This window comes from Oryza glaberrima, chromosome 6 (genome assembly GCF_000147395.1).
Source record: "Oryza glaberrima chromosome 6, OglaRS2, whole genome shotgun sequence".
NCBI classification, from domain to species: Eukaryota; Viridiplantae; Streptophyta; class Magnoliopsida; order Poales; family Poaceae; genus Oryza; species Oryza glaberrima.
This window is the reverse complement of record NC_068331.1, coordinates 5,154,111-5,171,641: the sequence shown is the minus strand read 5'-3', so window position 1 is coordinate 5,171,641 and position 17,531 is coordinate 5,154,111. Positions and strand designations below refer to the sequence as shown.

The 17,531-nt window shown below is 42.2% G+C and overlaps 2 protein-coding genes across 2 annotated transcripts; both read right to left on the bottom strand.

Annotated features, from left to right (window-relative positions):
- Positions 1-10,614: 10,614 nt before the first annotated feature.
- Positions 10,615-13,140, bottom strand: LOC127775367 (uncharacterized). Its single transcript, XM_052301591.1, has 2 exons — positions 11,313-13,140; positions 10,615-10,745 (listed from the first exon to the last, which is right to left on the bottom strand). Exon 1 carries the CDS (start codon positions 12,137-12,139, stop codon positions 11,363-11,365), a length of 777 nt encoding a protein of 258 aa, XP_052157551.1. The 5' UTR covers positions 12,140-13,140; the 3' UTR covers positions 10,615-10,745; positions 11,313-11,362.
- Positions 13,141-14,632: 1,492 nt separating this feature from the next.
- LOC127775368 (uncharacterized) lies at positions 14,633-17,240 on the bottom strand. Its single transcript, XM_052301593.1, has one exon. It carries the CDS (start codon positions 16,309-16,311, stop codon positions 15,739-15,741), a length of 573 nt encoding a protein of 190 aa, XP_052157553.1. The 5' UTR covers positions 16,312-17,240; the 3' UTR covers positions 14,633-15,738.
- Positions 17,241-17,531: the final 291 nt, after the last annotated feature.

Sequence of the window (17,531 nt, the reverse complement as noted above, 5' to 3'; positions counted from 1 at the left end):
CCGGCCGGCGCGGCGGCGGCGCGCTGTGAGGCAGCGACTTTCTTTTTTTCTTTTTTCTTTTTTGAAGAATCTGAGATTGTTGTGTGATGTATTTGATTGGATATGAGATTGTTGTGTGATGTATTTGACTTGTGTGTGATGTGAATATGTGATGAATTTTGTAGAAGTTGTGATGTATTTTTTTTAAGATTTTGTGATGTATTTGAGTATTTGAGATGATCGATTTGTGGATTTGGAGGCAATTTGAGGATGTTTGATTTGGGATTTTGGGGACAGGATGGGGTGAAATCAATATATTTAAAAACAATGAAGAAAAGAAAAGAATAAAGAGCAACCGGATCTAGCCTCTTTAGTTCCGGTTGATAACACTAACCGGGACTAAAAATGCTTTATCTTTAGTCCCGGTTAGTGTTACCAACCGGGACTAAAAATGGATTTTTACTTTCGGTTTTTTCACCCGAGACTAAAGATAACGATCTTTAGTTCCTAGATTCGTAGTCCCGTTTAGAAAACCGGTACTAAGGGGAATTACGAACGGGGGACCCTAATGGGCGATCGCTCGCCTGGAGATGGGGGCAGCGATCAATTCGCCCCCCCTCCCTCTCCCTTCCTCCCTCCACCTGATTTCCTTTTTTGTCACCGCATTACTTTCCTATTTTAGTAAATTTATGCACCTAAAGTTTATACACCTCAAGTTTACACATCTAAAGTTTAGAGACCCAAAGTTTAGAAGTTAAAAGTTTATATATCCGATTCAAATTTGAATTTGAATTCAAATATTTTTCATATATAGTATTTCTATACATCTAAAGTTTATACACGTAAAGTTTATATACCTAAAGTTTATAAGTCAAAAGTTTACAGATATAAAGTTTATAAGTCAAAAGTTTATAAACCTAAAGTTTATATACCCGTTTCAAATTTGAATTTGAATTATATGTGATTCAAATTGAATTCAAATATTTTCTATATATAGTATTTCTATACACCCAAAGTTTATAGACGTAAAGTTTACAAGTCAAAAGTTTACGTACCCGATTAAATTTGAATTTGAATTCAAATATTTTTATATATAGTATTTCTATACATAAATTTTTCTAACTTTTTGTTTTTTTAAAATTTTTTGTGATGTACTATAATAGGAAGAGAAGAAGGGGAGGAGAAAGGGGGAGAAGAGAGAGGAGAATAGGGGGAGGCACGGGGTGATCGCTGGGGCAGCGCGCGGGCGATCACCCGTGCGTTAGGATTTTCGATTATGAACCGGGAGTAAAAACCTTTTCTCCACTAGTCCTAACGTCATATATTTCGGGAAGGAGCTGTATTACTAAATTCATGGGACAAAGGATGACCAGCTGTACATCTTCCACCGGTCGAAAATGATATCCGTGTTACCGAGTATGATGTAACAACCCAAGAGATGGCAAAAGCTAATATTGTTTTGTCATGTATTAGAGCCAGGCTATTTTTTTTTTCAGAGAAGGGTTTTTTTTTACCTGGTCTCTATATCCAACCGGATATATGTAACATTTTTAAATTTAGAACTTAGTCCTCAAATAACAAATTCGTTCCTATGAAGATTTAAATTCACAACCTTCAGATGCTATTTTGGTCACTGCAATCTCTATAGGCTATATTCTCTTTTGCACTGGAACCAGTCCATATCGCTACTTACTGTTTGGGATATAGTACTGTCCCTTATTTGCCTACTTGTGTTCACTTGATGTACTACTGTTTACGCTTGGACCGGCCGGATGTGTGTAATCTGCCGACAACATCTCATTTTCACAAGAATTTCTTAGCAGCGATTAGGGACTCACAAGTCACAATGCGACGCCTTAGCTGAGACACCCGTATCATATCATACTCTCTGTCCCATAATATAAGAGATTTTAAGCTTTTGCTTGCACTGTTTGACCACTCATCCTATTTAAAAAATTTTGGAATTATTATTTATTTTTTGTGTGACTTACTTTATTATCCAAAGTACTTTAAGCACAACTTTTTATTTTTTATATTTGCGTAAACTTTTTAAATAAGACGAGTGATCAAACAATAAAAAAACTCAAAATCCCTTATATTATAAGACAGAGGGAGTAGTTGTTAGTAACCCGGCGGGATCAGCTTTGTTGAATCGTGTTCTCGACTTCGGGTGGTCAGAAGACTGAATTTAATCCACATGGTGCAGACAAGAGTGTCCCCGGCCTTACATATATACGGAGTATTTGAGTCTCTATATATTTTACTCCATTGGTAAAAAAAGACAAACACTGAGTTTCCATGTCTAACGTTTGACTGTCCGTCTTATATGAAATTTTTTATAATTACTATTTTTATTGTTGTTAGATGATAAAACATAATTAATATTTTATGCGTGACTTGTATTTTTAATTTTTTTTATAATTTTTAAATAAGACAGACGATTGGAAACTCAGGATTTGTCTTTTTTTTTTTTAAGGGACGGATGGAGTATTTAATTTGTGAAATCGACGAGATGAATGTGAAGGGAGCTGGCCGTAATCCTGTATCCGGTTCGTGCTCGTCACATCATCAGATGAGGTCTCCATTGGCTGCCTAGGATCTGCGCTAATGATTCCATGATTGAAAAGAGGGGGCAAAAAAAAAAAAAACTTCGACCCCATTATGCTGTCACACGTCACTGCTGCAGTGACAGATGACTCAATATCATCCGCGTCACTCAAACGTCAATACTACAATTAAAAAGGGTTCGCAAACCAAACATTTTCAACTTATCACATTAAATATTTGGACATATGCATAGAGTATTAAATGTAAAAAAACCAATTACATATATTACGTGTAAATTGTGAGGCGAATCTTTTAAGTCTAATTACGTCATGATTTGACAATGCGGTGCTACAGTAAGCATTTGCTACCGATGAATTAATTAGGCTTAATAAATTTGTCTCACAGTTTCCTGGTGGAATCTGTAATTTGTTTTGTTATTACGCTACGTTTAATACTTCAAATCCGTATATCCGATGTGACAACCAAATCTAAAAATTTTTCCCAACTAAACAAGGCCAAAATATAACAACATGTTGCTCTCTCTATCCTAAAATAATATCATTTTGCATCCAACCCACACATACCAATACAAAATAAAAATACTATATTATCCTCACTTTTATCAAATGCTAATATAATTATTGCTTACTTTATCTACTCCCAGTACAATTATTTTCTAATTTCACAAAATCTGATATAATAATTACTAAAAATAAAGTTATTTGAGGACAAACCGTAAGAGCCAAAAATAAATTTATTTTGAAACGGATAGAGTATTTAATTAGACACAATATAGTAAAACAAATCTACACATTGAGTATTTTTTGTTAGGTTGCTATATTTTGGAATGGTTCATCTTAAAATATTCTCTTCATGTCAAAATAACTTTATTTTTCACTATCATATTTGGTCCAAAATAATTTAATCTTTTGAGTAATCATTTCATGGAAGTTTTTGGAAACGAGGGACACAGACATTGAGGTTTGTAAAAATGGGGCCAATTATACTGAGGCTTGTTGAAGTGATGGACATTGTAGTCTTAACCAGATCCATGTATTTGATAATACAGCGTACTAAGTGTGTTTATAATACTACTTGTTAATATTGCTGATAATTTAGTTTTATGAATACGCTGCAAATATATAACGATTGGCAAAAAGTCGAGTGAATTTTCCCCTCTGGTGATAATATCATGTGTCCCGTCCCGTGCCTTCTGGGCGAAGGTAGCAAAGGCAGATGTGGACGGCGTGTTTTTCAGCACGGGGTGGAAGGAACAGATCAACAGATTCTATAGAGTGCTGATTGACTCTGGCTGGCAAGCAGAATTCCTCTCCCCACTCTCCCGCGGTACAATGCACGAAGTACATGTGCAGCGTTGTCGACCCCGATTTTAGAAATCGAAAATCTTCTCTGTTTATCAGTACCAATTCCTGAATCAGTAGTCGGTACACATATATATAGCCGAATCATAACATATCACAAATAAATTCAGGCTAAGAGAAACATACCACGAATGAATTCAAGCTAAGAGAGTTAAATGCTTACATTAGAGCCAGGCAGGCCAACAACTATCAGAGGACAACAGCAGAAGACAAAATAATACAAGGGCCCGGTTAACATGCCACAAGCAGTCGACTGGGAATGAGACCTAGATTGGAACCGCACTCCGATCATCTTGTTAGGTACGCAAGCGTACTAACAAGGGCTTCTCTTCAACACTCTACTAAAAGATATATATAGAGCAACAATGAGTACAAAAGTACTCAGCAAGCCACCACACAAAATGCAGTAATATACAGGATAATACAAGGAGTGGCTATGGTTACTTTGCGTAAAGCTGAGTTTTCAAATATCATTTCACAAACCTAAGACCTAACATAAACCGATCAAGTTTTATCTCCATCATTCATTAAACAGCGACGGTTCTGTCCACCATCCATTGTGTTCCCAAGGATAGCTTCCCGCCACTGGTCGTCATGGTTTTCTGGGGTCTACCCCTTCTCACCTCTCGAGAAAAGTTGATCCACCAACACAAAATCATCATGCATATCCCATCCCAATCAGATTAAGAAATTAGAGTCTAGCCAAGTGTAATACATGTCTCGGTGCTCAATATCCGCGAGCATGGCTATTCGAATAGATTGGTTTACTCACACTGTAGTGGATGTACACTTTACCCGTACTCCGTGACTTGCCCAACACATGAGCCTACATCCCAACGAATGAGACTTGCCACGACAAAGCCTTTCAATAACCTCACTTTGGCAGTACCCGCTCCATGAACTTTAGTCCTCATGCACTCTAGGCATCCAAGGTTTCTAGCAGTGAGAGGAGTTCTGGCGCTCCCGAGGGTGAAAAACTCACACATTCATTAAGTTATAGTTAAGTTTAGGTTTGCACATGGCAATCCTACCAATGGCGACACCACTGTAGGCACCCGCCCCTCGTGGTCCTACCAATGGCTGCCCCACCGTAGGCCCTGCCTCACACACAACAAGAAAACCACTACGGCTTGGGTACCGCCTCCGCTCGGCTATTTACTCTGCTAGGTCTATACCCACACGAGAAGTACGGTTGTACGGGGGTCGTTTCATGCTTAACTTCATGGCTCGGTCCTTAACTGACCAGGGACGCCACTAGCCTTTTCCGGACACCACCCAAGTCCTCCAGCCGCCCCAGTCGAAAACATTTGTTTAGTTTTAGTTTTCTTTCACAAATCATCTCATCAATGTCATGGCAATGTGGCGCTCATGTCTCCACATGCAGTACCTCAACTACCTTCCCCAAGGTAGTTGCCCAAGCATAAAGTATTTGATAAATATGAGAATGCATGAATCTAAATTAGCATTACTAAGCATTTGTCATAAGTGACTAGGGATTCATACGTAATTATGGATACACGGGAATAATGAGATAAGCAATAATCAAAGGCATGGCATAATAACAAGTAGGATATTCATCACTGCATGCAATTTTATTTGTAAACAAAACAATTTCACGATTGGGATCAACATACTCAAGGGATGGGGTGATGACTTGCCTGCTCAGGGTAGTTCTTATTCTTGATATAATCTTGATCAACCTTCACCTCCTGGAAGCTGTATACGCTGCCTCACGACTAACCGATATACAGTTTCTATAATACACGAGAAAAACCAATATTCAACAACAAACAAATATGCACAAGCAAAATATAATTGTTGAGGTCGAACCTAGGGCTGCTTATACTACTCGTGTTTGCTAATGGATTCTAATCAAGCTAAGAGCCAAGGTTTCTTAGTATTTTATATTGTCCCGATGGCTCTATTGGTACTAACTAGCACAATATATACACATTTTGCTAATCTGTGGTTTAGTCTAGCTATTGGCTTATGGAAGAGATCTGTTATGAAGGTAAAATGGTCAGGTCCCTAAGGTTATAGCATGGCTATGTCGATGGGGAGATTAAGGATAAACCATATCATCACCATGATTCACCTACATTATTATTTTATCAATGAAGCTATTATTCGAATTATCCACATGATGTATATATATGGATTTTATCCGTTTTCATAAAAGGTTGACAATTATGCGCTCTGTACTTTAGATTTATGGTTTAATAATATTATAGTTACTGATTATGTTATTGTATAACTTTATAACTTAATAATGAACAATCCTCAGGTGTGGTTGAACTAAAATTATGTGTGGTCAAGATTTATAACTAGCACTAGTATTTAGCTAATATACTGGTTCTTCATTTATTACCTAGTTTAATATATGCAACTAGTAGGTTATCTAAAAGGTTATGTGTGTGCAACAGTATATTAATATTGAACCATTTACTGAATATAGGCAACCGACAACATAACTAGTCACACTAGCTCTGTTATATTCCTCCTAATCAAGCTAAAGATATTCATCTATATGTGTTTATATTTTAGTTACAAAATATGAGGCTAAACTTTTATGTAAATAATTTATAAGTCATGGATTTAATTGAACATTAAATAGTGTAAATAGTGCTAGTGTCTTGCTATACATCCGTTCATTTGAGACATCACTGTACTTAATTTACATGGTTGCTACTGTGACAAAACATGCTAGAAACAAATATTATTACATCTACTCTACTGTATAATACCAATTTTATTTATTAGCATAATTTTAAGTTGACCATAATCTAATCATTTGATATTAATTATTTAATAATTATAAATATATTTTATTAAATAGTGAATTATATACCATTGGAAAGCTTATGAATTTAGATGAAATTAGGTTCAAGTTTCACTCAAATCCGAGTTAAAATGAGCAAGTTATACTAGTTTAAAGATTCAATTTCGAATTAATCCGAGAAATTGTGAAAAGCTACTGTTCATAATTCATTTATTTTTAATCCAAAATATATCCTTATCCCTAACAGCTGCTGACATGTGGGGTCAAAGCTTTGATTTTCTTTTTCACAGGATTAAGTTTCTAAAAGAAATAGGAGGAGTGGGGGATAGCTTGTCAGTGGCTCGGCTGAAGGTCGTCTTCAACCTTCGTCTTCTTCCTCCTGACCGAGCGGGAGCAGCAGGGGAACACGGCGCGCACGGAAGATCGGCCGAGGGCGACCCGACGGCGGCCAGGGGAGGCGCGGAGAAGCTCCGGCGACCACCCACCGGCTACGGCGGCGCTTGGAGGGATGGGGCGCATGGCCGCCATGGCTGCGCCATAGCCGAGCTCGGCTGCAAGTGGCTAGGACGACAGGAAGGGTTTCCGACCAAATTGATGAGTGCGTGAGCATCTGCGGCGTACGGGCGTTCTATTTCTCCAGAAAGATGGGAGGAAGAGCACCCGGGATGGCCTGTCCACAGTGAGCTCGTCGGCGGCGGAACGGCGGCTGGGGCGGCACAGCCATAGGCATTAATCGTACAAACTGGAGCCGGTGCTAGATATTAGAGGTGTAGAGGATGCTATGGGCTCGAGGTTTTACCCCGGGAAGGAGAGACGGCGAAGGGCGGTGACGCGTGGTGTGGTGCGGACGAAGCAGAGGCGGCTAGCTGTTGGTGACGCCCGAAAGTGTTCGACGCGTGGTTCCCGGTGTCCAGCGGTCCTCGGCTCCCCCAATGGCGATGGCGGCAGCACGGAACCTCCCCCACTCCCTCCAACCTCCAGCTCTGGCCGGGGAGCCTCACAATGGTGATCTATAGCGGTGGTGAGAGAGTGATAGCAAGGTGTTCGATGAAATGCATGACTGGAGAAAGGCAGAGGGGGATGGGGTTTTGATGGCCTGGCTTGGCTTAGGATGTAAGAAAACTATGGAGGATAAGGATGCCAACACACAATAGCTGAGCTAGAGCCCTAATGGCAATCGGATAAGGGCATTGAGGTTTTGTGGCTCCATCATCACCCTATATCCTATAGTCTGCGAGTTTTAGCCCTAGCTGGGGAAGGGGACTCCGTTTTACCCACCGGATACAAAGAAGGGCGTCGGGACATCATTGGTGACGGACGTGGCCATGGCGATGTGCGCACATGGGAGCTGTGGCAGAGTGGCGGCTTGGTAAGGGCGGTTCTCCCGTCCTAAGGTAGTTGGCTAGGGCTAGGGGTGACGCGGGATGGCGCAGTGGCCGTTATCCATCTGCTCCGAGGCGACGCGCGATGGCGACGGCGATGACGCACGCGCGTGGCGCCGCAGCTTTTGCGCGGGATTTTGGCGGCTCGGTCGGCGGCGGGCCCGCGCGGCGTGGCGTGACGCGGTGCGGCGCACAGGCACGCCTAATGCGGCGCACGAATAGGGAAGGTGGGCACGCGGCATAGTAGCGACCGGAGGGACGGCGCGGCGCACGGGAGAGAGGCGCGAGGTTGGGCCGAGATCGAACGGTTGGCAGACAATGAATAGTGCGCCAAAAGAAAGAAAAGGGGAAAAGAGGGAGAGGGAGGGGCTAAACTGTAAAAGTGAATGTGATTGGGTTTGAATTGAAATGTAATCTATACATTTTGGGTTTTGAGAATTCAAATGTTTTATTTAAATATTTATTTGGTTATTCATTAGTTCCCAAATGAATTTGCTTTCCATTAAATTATCCAATATAACTTATAGGCTTTGATATTTCTTAAAAAAAACTAATTAAATATTCTAATGTGACCTTTAATAATACAATAGCACATTGGTCGAGTTTATTTGTATAACAATGTATTTTACATGGACATGTTTAATCTATTATTCCATAAAATTAAATTGAGACTTGGTGCAATATTGATCTAGAACGCATTTTATATATAAAGCTCAATTTATTTGCATGACAAATTATTTTACATGAGTGAATCCATCCCATGAGAGACTTGATGAACATTATAAATATTAATTTAATTATTCTAGTGAAACACTCCTTTATATATAGGGTCGTTGTAGTGGCGACTATTTTCCTAGTTACTTAGATGTCATGACACTTGTCAACATAGTTCAAATATTTAACATTCAATTTGTAATCTACATTATAGAAACTAATAATTGGCTTGTGCTTTATTTGGCTTTGCGTTCTTGTGCATAAATACTTATAGGGTTAACAATATATTGTCGTAAACTTTAGTTATTACTTAGATGTGCATCTTTTAATTTGATGTTTCTATTGAGACGATTTACAGTTTGGCAAGCAATAACAACCATAACATCCAGCATGATGTAAAAGTTTCAAAAAGTTTAAAATTTTAGTAATTTTTATTATCGGGAATTTTTAGGGTGTTACACGCGTGCACTGCACCGATCTTGTGTATGCAGTGTGTACGGTGGCCGATAGCTAGGGCGTGCCAAGAAGTCAAGAATATGATGTGCCGTTCGTTAATTCGAGAGCAGATCAATAAGGAACCAGAAAAGTATTTTTTTACTGTGCTAAAGAAAACAAATACTTCCACCTTCTTTAAACAAGAAGACTATTCCTAACATTCTAACGATGAAATTAGTGGAGCATAAAAAAAATTCAAATAAGACGGATGATTAAAGTTGGAAACGAAAACTCATGGTTGTGCTTAAAATGAGATGGAGGGAGTAAGTTTTTACTCATGTTGAGTTCGTTAGGACTAGTTGGGAACTAATATCTTGCGTATGGAAACCGGAGCAATTCATTAGCGCGTGATTAATTAAGTACTAGTATTTTTTTCAAAAATGGATCAATATTAAGCAGTTTTCGCATAGAAACGTTTTACAAAAAAATACACTGTTTAGCAGTTTGAAAAGCGTGCATGTGGAACATGAGAGAGAGGATTTGGGAAAACTGGCTGCCGAACACAGTCTTAGCATATACTCCCCCCGTTTCTAAATATTTGACGCTGTTGACTTTTTTAAATATGTTTGATCGTTCGTCTTATTCAAAAAATTTAAGTAATTATTAATTCTTTCCCTATCATTTGATTCAATGTTAAATATACTTGTATGTATACATATAGTTTTACATATTTCACAAAAGTTTTTGAACAAGACGAACGGTCAAACATGTGCTAAAATGTTAACGGTGTCAAATATTTAGAAACGGAGGGAGTACTACTGGTAAAAGAGCAATTGCATCTTCGGTTGGTCCACATGTTGCCACGTCGAATGTTAAACGTGTCATGATTTGTTACATTAGCAAAAAAAAATGATATGGAGGGAGCGGCGGGGTTCCAATTTCTCCAAATTCTAACGGCACGTATACGATATCATAAATAGTAGTGGCATTTATCTAAAATGGCATATTTGTATTGGCATGGATCCAATTAACCCAATAATAAAGAATTGGGTCTCTAGAATTCATATGGAATTGGGTCTCTAAAATGGCATATTTCATGGAAATCTTGAGCTCTAATCATTTCGAATTTTTGTGTGTACCTCTAAATCGCGTGTATTTTCTTGTACTCCATTTCACTTTTCATTCACAAGATCTTTGGCACCTATCTTTCACTTTTTCATCCATAAAATCTTGCATTAAGATTCGTGTTATTGTATATCCAACTTGTAGTTATATTGCACTTATATTCAATTACAGGGACCACACTTAGCTAAATAACTCTAAACGGCAAAAGGACCCCAATGACAACAGTCACAAGCTCTAAACACAACCAGTAGAACTCCTACAGCAACTATAAGCAGGGAAAGCAAACATCACAACTATCCCACTCCTGCTCTTGGAGGTCTTAATCTTGTCATCATTTGCTTCATCTGTTCCACCTTTTGTTTTCAGCTTGCTCTCCTCTTCCGGCCGAAAAAGCTTCCTCCACTGCATAAAAGTTGAAACATTTTGGAAAGGTAATGTTAGTGGAGAGTACACCAATTTACTTCTGAAAACCATGCATATTATTCCTAGTAAACCAAAGATTCCAACAAACTCAAGCTAATTCTAGTTTCTGTTGAGTTGTTGTTATTGTTAGACAACAGAAAAAACTCTTCGAAACTCCTAGGTGTAGCCTCTCAATCTAAAGTATCCCTACAAAGGATCTTCCCGGCCAGCTGCTTCCTCGATCCAGTTGGCCAGCTCGTCGTCGTCGCCGCGCTACAGCGAAGCAAGAAACCGATAAAAGGGCACCACATTGCCTAATTACCGAGACCATCGCGTCCCAACTCCCAACCATCCCCCAAAACATGCAGTGCAATCGTCAAGCTGAGACAACCGGCCGTGCTGCTAAAGCTCTCTCATCAAATCCACAACAATTAAGCAGCACTCACAGTCACAGCATGCATAGCCTGATCATCTTGTTACAGCACAAGGCGAGCACCATCTTACATGTACCAATGCATAACCGGCACCTGTCTCACGAAATTAAATTAAAATGCTCAAATTCCTTACCAGTAGACCGTGTCTATGTCGTCGTCGATGGATGCGTATGCTGATGCTGATCAGTCGGCGTAGGAGGCAAGGGCGGTCGCGGTGAGGGTAAGAACGACAGTGACAAGTGCAGCAGCGAGTACCAGCTTGGTGAGGAGCTTCACGGTGGTCGTCGGGATCGCCATCATGTCCCCAACGGCGCCGCCGCCGGCACCGACATGCGCGTAGATGAGCATCATGGAGAGGAAGAACGTCGCCGCCGCAGCAGTTGGAAGAAGCACATGTGCAACGGCGACGGCGAGAGGAGGCAGAAGTTCTTGAGCGCCATCGACGATGACGCCTGGCTCTAGCTGAGGAACCAAGAAGACATGAAGCACGCCGGAAGACGCAAACAGGACGAGGTAAACGCCCCGTGTAATCCTCCCGTTCACGCCGCCGCCGGCGTTGTACAGGCGGGCGTAGATGAGCGCGACGGCGGTGTTGAAGGCACCCATCGCCGCCGCCGCCACAAGCAGCCGCAGGAGCATCAGCTGGACAGCGGCGTCTCGCGACGGAGGAGCTCCAACCAAGGTGTTTTCACCGAACCGGTCGACGTGGGTGAGGAATCCGGCAGCGGCGGCGGCGGCGACAGCCGCCGCTAGCCCGAGGGAGGCAGCGGCCGAAGGGCGGCTCGCCATGGTACCGCTGAGAGATTTGGTTTCTTGGGATAGGAAAGAGGCGTGTGGGGAAACTGGAGGGGTGCGGTTGAGCGAGTGGAGAGTTTGGGGACTTTTATCGGTGGTCGGTGGTAGGGTTTGGAAATTGGAGGAAGAGGAAGGAGGAGGAGGAGGGCGCTTCTGCAGGATCATTTAACGGGAGTTTCCACGCACTTTGCTTTGCTGTTTTATCGCGGAGAAATAATAAGATTTTTTTATGCAAGCAAATCCATATCCATATTAAATTCTCCAAGTTCACATTGTTGGTATGTTCTCTGTTGGATGGGGGCAGTTGGCTGGATCCGGGCTGGGATAGTGGCGCCCCTTCCTAACCAGTTCTGAAAAGGTTCACATGTGCTTGGACCAACAGCTTCAGGATATTAATTAGTTAATTGAAGGCTTAATACTCCGTCAGTCTCAAAATATAAAAAACTAGAACCAGGTTAGATATTTTCTAATACTACGAATATTGACAGATAGTATGTCCAAATTTATAGTAATATGAAATCTCCCATCCCATATTAGGTTTTTATACTATGGGTCATATACTACTATTGGAGTACTATAAAAGGGAATTCATCCCTCGAAGGAATATCCCCTCGCTTCGTGCATGTCACCTAAATAGATATAAAAATAATCCACATCCTACTACTATAGAGATCTGCTAAAAATGTTTTCGAGTAATCATTGGCATGCAAGGGCGTGGCTTGGCGTGGCTTGTGAGGAAGTTTGTACCGTGCCCAGAACATGTCAAATCCCCAGATTTATCCTCTTTGACCTACTTCCTCCGTCCCAAAAAAGACAAACCCTGGTTTTTGTGTCCAACGTTTGACCGTCCGTCTTATTTAAAAAAATTATAAAAAAATTAAAAAGACAAGTCACGCATAAAATATTAATCATGTTTTATCATCTAACAACAATAAAAATACGAATTATAAAAAAATTTCATATAAGACGGATAGTCAAAGTTGAACACGGAAACCCAGAGTTTGCCTTTTTTTGGGACGGAGGGAGTATTCGTTTTTAAAGTAACAGGGCTGCATGTTTTACTCAAATAAATATTCCCTCTGTCCAAATAAGTTAGATTTCTACTCTTAAAATTTGACCAGGTTTATTTAAAAATGTAGCAACTTCTATATATAACACAAGATTAGTTTTATTAAATCACCATTGTAATTTATTTTTCTTATTATGATATATTTGCTTTATGTCGAAAATGTTATTATTATTATTATTTAGTTGAACTAAATAATGTTAGAATCGTAAGAAAATTTAGTAGAGTAAAAAAAAAGACCGAAGTACCTTTCATTCATAGTAGAATAGTGTTGTTAGGTGGTAAATAAGGGGTATTAAAAAGATAAACTTCTTGAGTTATGAAATAATGATAGATACGGCTAGAAATCAATACATTTTGTGACAAATTTAGTACTTCAGAAATCAGTATAACAGAATTGAGGGAGTACATGGGTTGAGCGGTGCATTTTTTTTTCTTGTACATGTGGGAAAACTAATGAGTTCAGAAATTATCCTCCAACAAGACAACTGGACAAGCAGCTAGGGTAAATTTATTTTATCGTCCCCGCTATATTTTTCTTAGGAAAAAGTCATTTCAGGAATGGAAACTCTCAACCTTGCGTATTGCTTTAAGAGAACAGTCCGAATTACACCCCTTATGTATTAGGTGAGTATGAATTACTCCCTCGGATCCAAAAACCAGACATCCTTCACCCCTCAACTATTAATACCGGCTAAATTAATTAACCTCCCTCCTCTCGACTTAAACCGGAGTGGTTTTGGTTCTACGTGGCTGTCAAATCAGCAATTCTTCTTCTTTTTTTAATCATCGGGCCCCACCTGTCAGTCTCATCTCTCCATCTCCTTCCCTCACCTCTCTCTCTCTACTCAATCCTCTTCTCTCTTCTCCCTCACATCATCTTCATTTCTCTCCATCATCGAGCAGCCGGCAGAGGGGTAGACGAGGACGGTGGAGTGGGTGACGGCGGGCGAGGACAGCAGAGGGGGAGCTGAGGATGGTAACAACGGGCAGGGACGAGGGAGGCAGCAAGTGGGGACAGCGGTGGCGGCAACTCAGAATAGCGAAGGGGGAGTTGAGGACATGGCGCGTGAATCAACAAAAAAACATGCAGAATTGGCCCCTTCCATCTTTCACTAGAACGGATGGGTAACTTTACTATCTTTGAGAAAGAATTAGAAGATTTTATATTTTCTATTGTATAAGATATAAATCCTATTACTACTTATCTTGAGTAACATTTTGATATTTATAGATATTTTCTCAAGCACCACAAAATCCCTCGTGCTAAATAGATAGGGTGGCAAAAAAGAAGACAACGAACAAGGGATCAAGGGTTTGCATCGTCAAGATAATGACATGTATATAAAAGTTTTATCCATGTATTATATTTTATTTGCTACTCCCTCTGTTTTTTAATAGATGACGCCGTTGACTTTTTCTCACATGTTTGACCTTTCGTCTTATTCAAAAATTTTATACAATTGTATAAGATATAAATCACACTTAAAACACTTAAAGTACTATGAGTGATAAAACAACTCATAACAAAATAAATTATAATTACGTAAATTTTTTGAATAAGACGAATGGTCAAACATGTGAGAAAAAGTTAATGGCGTCATCTATTAAAAAATGGAGATAGTATTAAATTGTGCAGATAATCATAAGCGAAACGGTGAGGCTGATGATCACGTTAAAAATGAACACACTTGCTCATCAACGGCGTTAAAATCCAGCTGGCGTTATTATTCACTGGTAGGTGCTTGTGTACTGTTTTTTTTCAGACCACACAATCGATCCCCTGCTTCCATTTTTCGGTTGCTAATTAGAGGCAAACCAAACTGCTATAACAAAAACATTCTGCCGCGAGCAGTATATATCTACGTGAGGGCGCGTCAAAAATGAAAATATTCAAACGCAACGGCATAACAAAGGTCAAAGCCCCAGACAAAAAGTGACCAATGAGCAACCAGACCTCGAGGTTAAGCACTAGCGACACAACTCCACAATCCACACCAGAAGCTGCGAACCAGACAAGGACATGTGTCGGCGACGGTGGGCCGCTAATCCTCCACCGAAACTGGATGGAGCTGATGCTTCTTCCGGCAAGCTCGCCGCCGCCGCCGCCGGCTGCCGTGCCCCCCGTCGTGCGCCCGTGCGCCCGTGCGTCCGTGCCCACCTATTTCGTGGCTAAGAACATAGGCCATCGCCTCGACGTACGGCCCAACCAACCCCAAAATCAGCCTCAGGCCGTCACCCGGCAGGCCCCACATGGACGGAAACCAGTGGATGCCGCCGCCGGCCGCCGAGCGACATCGCGGGCGCCGCCGCGAGCTAGACAACCTCTCCAACCGCGACAGCCGCCGTAGGCGCCGGCACTGGCATGGCACGGCCACCTTAATCCCGCCTCGACAGTCGGGCGCTCAAAACCTCGGCTGCTGCACTGCATGCACCAAAGTGACCAAACCGTCGCGCCATCTCCAAGACTCCAACCGGATGAGTTGAGTTCCCGTAATAGATCATGTTTTTGCGTCAAATCCACAATCAGATTATGCGTAAAAGAGTAGTACTCGGATGCATACGATTGACAGCGAAATCTGTTCTTATTACACCACAAAGCATGAACACACACTCGAGACATTAAAGTCGCTTACCCGAACGAACTGCAGCGGTATAGGATTGGATCGATGGTTGGTTCGACAAGCTTTGGGCAAATTTACTCGGAGTAGAAGACAACGATGGCAGCGACGACGAGGCTAAGAACAATCGTGACAAGCGCAGCCGAGTTGGTCACCTTGGTGAGGAGCTTCACGGAGGTACCGGTGCCGGCGCCGGCGCCGCCGCTACGGAGATACGCGTAGACGAGGATGATGGAGGCGAAGAACGTCACCGCCGCAGAAGCTGGAAGGAGGGCGCGGACGACGGCGGCGGCGAGAGGTAGCAGATCTTGATCAGCGCCGTCCATGGCGCCCGGCTGGAGGAAGAAGATGAGGTGGAGGAGGACGCTGGCCGACGCGCACACGGCGAAGCACGCGCCATCCAGCATCCGCCTGTTCGCAGCTGCGGCGCGGCCGTTGTAGACACGGAAGTAGATGGACGCCATGGCGGTGTTGAGGGAGCCGATCGCCGCCACCGCCATCACCACCTCCACAGCAACGTCGAGCGGCGGCAGAGCTCGAGCGGAGCTCATCAGGGCACCCAAGAACTGGTCGAGGTAGGAGACCAATCCGATGGCCCACATCGCCACCAGCAACCCGAAGCAGGCGGCGGCCGTAGGGGCGCTCGCCATGGATGGTTTCGGTCGGATTCGATCGATTTGGTTTCTCGAGAGAGGAGGAGACGAAGGAGGGTGGTTTCGGCTTCAGTTTGGTTTGGTTTGGTTTCTTGGGACGAAGCTACTACTAAAAGAGGAGAGGAAGGGAGGGTGAAGGGTCAGCACGAGGCCGAAGCAAGAGTTGCACGAAAGAAACCAAACCTACTGCTGAATTATGTGAAAAATGGAGGGGAATGGTGATTGGTGCAAAAAGAATGGCTGAACTTTTTGTGCCGTGGGTCAGAGTTTCTACGAAAGTTTTCGCATACAAATTTAACGGAAGTTTCTCATTGGTGTTTTTTTTGGTAGATTTGTGTAGTATATTTCTTATAGGATTGTAGTCCAAATTTTGGGCTTGCACATATAGGCAGGCCGGATTTGCGGCCCATCTAAACTTTGGATTGGTTCCATTCAAGCAGTTGTTTCTCTAGGCATGTTCAGATGTGCAGGACTAGCAGTTGAGAGAGCGTGTGCTGTTCAGAGTTCAGATACGGTGTGGCAGATTTTTTTTGCCGTGTCCAGGAGACCAGGACACGCCCAAATTCGGATGTCTCGTATCAGAAGAAAGTTTCATGTATCCCTTCTTGGGTTGCCCATGAACAGAACACTACTGTTGCAGAAACACACTGTTTTTGTATTATGGAAGAAGCACCGGAAGACAACACAAGCTGCCCTTTTATCAGGAAAAGAAGGACATGGGTAAGAAAATTTGTTCCTCCCAAATCAGGCTATGGGCCGCGTCGACAGCACATCTTTGTCAAAGCAAATGGCCAGATCTAGTAAGGCAAACAGTTTTTCCGTTGCCTAAGCTGACTCGTTTGTTCAGAAAAGGCAGGGCAAATCGGTCCCAAAACAAAAGGAGCAGGAGATGCAGAGGAAAAGAGAGAACTGAAATTCAGAACCAAGAGAAATTGACAGTGGACTGACCTGACTGACATGGCTGCACCTGCACACGTACGGCGGCAGGGCACGCACGCTCAGCTCAGCTCCGGCCATGAAAGCCGGCTGCTTCGGCTGCTCCCCTGCAAATCTGAAATGGAGGAAGGGGAAGCTCACTTGAGGCAACAGGGGGTTGACCTGAAAGAAGTGAAGTCTCCTCCTCCCAAATTTAGATTTTAGTAAAGCAAATGGACACAGAGCGACAGCCAATCACTCCCCAGTCCCCACCACACATACATGTTGTACCATGGCACCAC